Raw genomic sequence first — 5,000 nt, 5'->3', positions numbered from 1 at the left:
TTCTTAAATGTTTTAAATTGAGAAATGCCATTAGAGGACGAATATGGGACAAACCCAAAGATGACTAACTCTGGGTATTTATTTATTTTTTGCTCAAATTGCCTCAGTGTGAAAATATCAACAGCCTCATCCATGAGTGTTGGCATTAGTGTTATTTTAGTGAACAGAAGTTGGTGTAGAAAACCTCTGTAGGTATTGGAGTTTGAAAGGCTTAACGTCATTTGGTCATGCTTGAATAGAAACTTTGTTCTCCTACATTTAACTTGATTAGTTTTCAGTAACAGGCTTACAGAAGAATTTACATTCTGCTTTTCTGGCAGATGGAATGTGTCCTGGTTCGCTAAAACAAATAAACAGATCAATATAAATCACATTCACATTAATATAAATCAAATCTAAACTGAGGCATAAGGAAATAAAATTTTATTGATGAATGAAAAGGAAATTTCATGTGCTGTGGTAAAGTGTGATAACCTCTCCCTTTCCATTCCATACTCAATCATTCTGAAATTACCTTTTCTCTAACTTCTACTCCCTCAGCACACTGCCCCCCAATGAATGCACTAGTGCTTCAGTGAATGAAAATGTTGAGAGCCTTTTGGATATGTTCTCATGTCCTTGCAGCACATAAAAGCAGAGGTGTAGGTCATAACTAAGGACAGGGCCCTGGGCTATATCTGTACCATCCTTCCTTAAACCACAGACCCAACTGAGCTACACTGAACCACAGGAACAAACAGAAGATGGACAAAAGTCTCACCGCTTTGATAAGCTCAGACTCTAGCTCATGCAGTCTGGTAGAGGAGCCCTCCAGTCTCTGGAGGTCAGACTTGATGGTCTTAAGCTCCTGCTGCTTCTTGGCCTGAATGTCCCTCTTCAGCTCAATGGTTCTCTCCAGGCCCGTTTTCTTATCACGGATCTCGTCGATGCTCTGCTGCTTCTGTGTCTCTTTCTCTTGCATGTTAGCCTAGAGGACAGTTTATCCATTACCAAAGAACACCAAGATACCTCTTTGAATACTGGATACACAAGAACCAACAAGGTTTCTGCAGCAGCAAACAGTGATGGTGACTTCTTAAAAATGTGATAAAGTTTTTTTCATTAATGGTAGTTTACGAATCAGAATTGGATTAAGTAAACTCCAAAGATGGATCATGAAGTACTTAAATGAAATTGAATCAGGAAATAATTGCAGATTCTCAGAGAATCGACAAAATATTGCTCATGTTGTGTATAGACTTCTTTAAGTGTAGAAGACACTTAAAAACGAATAACCATGCTATATCAGTAGCATCTAAGTAAAATCACACACTCAAAGGTCAAGTTACATAAAATGTCTGCACCTACTGACAAATACTAACCATAATCTGTTTGAGGGCCTCAGTCTCGTGGTCCTCTCTCTCTTTGACTTGTGTGTGGAAGCTCTGGAGTTGCCTCTCATTAAAGGGAGTCCTGTCATAGCCCTCCATTTCCAGGTAAGAAGCCAGAGATTTCACCTGAGCATCCCTGTTCTTTATGTGCCCCGTGTGTCTGTCTGCTTCCATCTGGAGACGCCCTGCAATGTGTCAATATGACTTGGTAAACATTGCTGCCAACCACACAGCTGGGTAACGTGACAATACTGCACAAAAGATGCAAGCCAAATAATCTATCAAAGTTTCAACCGCTAGTGAGCACAATAAGTTAACAGCAACCTTCCAGTCTGATTTGTATATGATTATTGGAAAGCTTACATGTGATCTTGCATGTGAGGGTGACCGTATAATTTTAACAAAATGATTATGGCCTGCATAATTATCATAACATTACATTACATATCATTACATTAGCACTATGACAACATTAATATCTTGAATATTATAACTATGAATATCATTCACAGTACATGTACTTATCACCTGATTGCAGAAAGGAGATCAAAATTAATGAGCTATTTGTTAAATCTTCAAGTTCACCACTATGCAAAAGTACATATTTTAGTGAAATAAAACATAACAGGTTTATGGTGAAGATGCCTTATTATTACAGAAATGGGCATAAGCGGGGGAAACGGAAGCCCTGAATGATAGTACATTGTCAAACTATTAAATTAAACATTTTAAATTTAGTTCACCAATTATCAATCCGGTGCTAAAAGCTTTAAATATGCAACTATTTCTATGTTCTAAAATACAAAACACAGGGAGATCAAATGATGAGCATTGTATCTTGCAGCTGTAGCTACCACTACAAGAAAGACTTCAGAAATAATTAGAGAGGAACATGAAGTACCCTGCTCAACGAGCAGGTCTCCTTTGAGGCGGTTCATTCTCTGGCACTCTCGACCTGCCCTCTCCAGGTCCTGCTGACATTCTGTCAGTCTCCTCTCTTTCTCCCTCACAGTGCGCTGGTGGTTCTGATACATCTCTTTTAACTGCTCGTCTGAACCCTGGAATACCTACAAGCATGGACAACAGCAACAAGTGTCAAAGAAAGAAATTAATATTGTCATTGAATTAATGACCATTCAGAGATACAGATATTTAAAAGAAAGATGATTCTGACCAGGGTTGTCCCACAGTATTTGAGTGCAACCACTATATTAAAACATGCGCTGTGTGTAAAGAGGAAAGTGGTCAGATGGCATCATATTAGAAGTTCTGAGCTGAAAATAATTCTAAATTCACAGTGGTCATTAACACTTCTAAACTTACTGTATGTTGTCCATTGTTAAATTACTTCACCATGTAAATAAGCACTTATAGTCCAAATATCACACTATAAGTTCCAAGATAATTCAATTTGTAAAATACCAACGCTTGCTATATAGAATCACTCCAAGTGTGCTGTATTTAAAAGAAATGCAAGTTAAATTGGTATTTCCAAAGGAAGATCCACACCTTGAAATCAATGATGGCCAAAACAGCAAAGCTGTTTCACATATATATGCATCTTAAAGTCAGTGTAATTCACCAACACTTAATAGTATTTTCCCTTTATTTTGCGGTACACTTAAGGAAGTGCTGCACGCTAGGAAGGAGATATAGCACTGAGGTCACAGGATCTCTGAAGACAAATCATTAGAACAGCAGAATTAACTGTGGGTTCACTAACAGCATTTAAACTTGTATGTTAGTGCAGCTTTCATAGAATGTCCTAAAAGGAGAATTATTTTCTGTAGACCTGTCTTTGACCACATTTTATTTTTGGTATACATACAAGATGCCCTGTGACCAAGCCAGTTGAAACTGTTTTAAACTACATTAGGTAATTAGGTGTTTGTGTTGCTGGAATATTTCCTCCAACTAGTTCTGCATTTGTTTCTATATATTATGATGTGTGAAGAAACACTGTGTGTCAGTCATTCTGAGATGTGTGCCCAAGGGTCCTCACGAAGAACCAAATCAGGTGAGGCAGATGGTAGGACCATATATCTATGGCCTAAAGAAAACTGGGAAAGTTTTTCTTACAAGCTTTAAAAATTGCCCAGCAAGTTGTAGTGATTGCTGACTGGTGCTTAAAAAAAATACCACCAACATACAGAATTTCCATAGATCTCTCAGGCAAGCCGCCATACAATATTAAACCTATAATGCGACACTTACTACAATTTCCTGTTGCTGACATTTACATGCACTTGTCTCACTCTAGATCTGACAATTTGCAGCTCAGAGTAATAGCAGTAATGCCGTGGCCTTTCCCAGAGATAACAGACTTCTTTTTTGGATAAATCACCTGTTCCATCTTCTCTTCTAATTCACAATTGTCATCCTCCATCTGTTTCTTCCTACTGTCCAGAGCCTTGATGTCATTATCCAGTTTCATAACTTTACCTAGGTTGTCATCAATATCATTCAAACGATTCTGAAAAAGCAGGAGACCACATGGTGAGAAAACAGTACTTTAATAATGAAAATGTGTTACTTTCACCTGCTATATTTAAATACCTAATGATAACTGAAACTGAATATCTGCAAGTTCTAAAACGATCATAACTTAATATACGAGATCCATTAATCTTATTGAGCTACTTAACAATCCTGCAGTGAGAATTACAGGAAAAGATGCTTCATATAATAAGGTGAGAAATCTTCTGTTGACTTTTACACCATTCCTTTTTTCACATCTTATCTTAGCCTCTTTAACACATGGTTGTGTAGACCCAGAATCCAACTGAGCCCGTTGACTGCAATCACATATTACTTAAGGCCTTCTGAATTATATCCAAGCCATTCCCACATGATAGGCAAACATGGGGATGAAACAAAAAACAATCTTGTATTATGTCAACAAGGTTGACTAGTCAAGGAGTTCTAAACATTCATCACACTCTGTTCCAGGTTTTGTCTTACCTCTAGTGGGTCGATCTGGCTTTCAAAACGCTGTACATTGTCTTTAGATGATGCTAGCTGGGCTTCTTTAGTGGACAGCAGCTCCTTGATCTCCTGAGCCTTCTCCTTGTTCTGCTTCAGATATTTCAGCTCTGTCTGACAGTACTTGACAGTGTTTGTCTGCTTCAGCCTCAGTTGCCGAAGGGTTTCCAGCACCTTGATGTACCTTTGAAGAAACATTCAGTGCTAAATATGGGTGGTGTGCTATATTATCATTAACATTTAAACAACAACATTTACATTAAACATGAAGGCAGAGATAGAATTAGATGACCATCCAGTTTAGATAAGGTGTTTTTTTTTCCTATTAAAGAATAAGAAATTAAATATAGTTAAGAGTGAGTGACTTTGGTTATGTAAAAGAAACACAAACCAAACAAACATTTTTTAAAATGTACAACTGTTAAATAATTTACATTTGTTATAAAATAAATAGTAGGATCAAAGCAAACTAAATATAGAAAATCAAAAGCAAACCTACAATTAAACCCAATTACTAACATGAATGTGTAAGCAATGTGCCAGATCCAGATGAAATTAACCTTGTAGCTGAGAAAATCTCATCAAATTTTTGCTTGAGGGCTTTTCCTTCACTTAGAGGCCAGTTGGATTCCTCTTGGTGGCAGAAGA

The 5,000-nt window shown here is 37.4% G+C and overlaps 1 protein-coding gene across 1 annotated transcript in view; it reads right to left on the bottom strand.

Moving 5' to 3' along the window:
* The window catches only part of rad50 (RAD50 homolog, double strand break repair protein), a 32,842-nt gene that overhangs the window by 19,847 nt on the left and 7,995 nt on the right, over positions 1-5,000 (bottom strand). Inside the window, exons 5-10 of the mRNA XM_035527416.1 lie at positions 4,913-5,000; positions 4,332-4,536; positions 3,715-3,843; positions 2,272-2,437; positions 1,362-1,555; positions 761-967 (exon numbers count right to left, since the gene is read on the bottom strand). The exon at positions 4,913-5,000 is cut by the window's right edge and continues 98 nt beyond it. Of these exons, the coding sequence (XP_035383309.1) occupies positions 761-967; positions 1,362-1,555; positions 2,272-2,437; positions 3,715-3,843; positions 4,332-4,536; positions 4,913-5,000 (989 nt within the window). The remainder of the gene's footprint in view (positions 1-760; positions 968-1,361; positions 1,556-2,271; positions 2,438-3,714; positions 3,844-4,331; positions 4,537-4,912) is intronic.

Source organism: Electrophorus electricus, chromosome 6, assembly GCF_013358815.1.
Source record: "Electrophorus electricus isolate fEleEle1 chromosome 6, fEleEle1.pri, whole genome shotgun sequence".
Classification (NCBI taxonomy): Eukaryota; Metazoa; Chordata; class Actinopteri; order Gymnotiformes; family Gymnotidae; genus Electrophorus; species Electrophorus electricus.
Note: the sequence above shows the minus strand (reverse complement) of the source record. Positions and strands in the feature narration are given on the sequence as shown.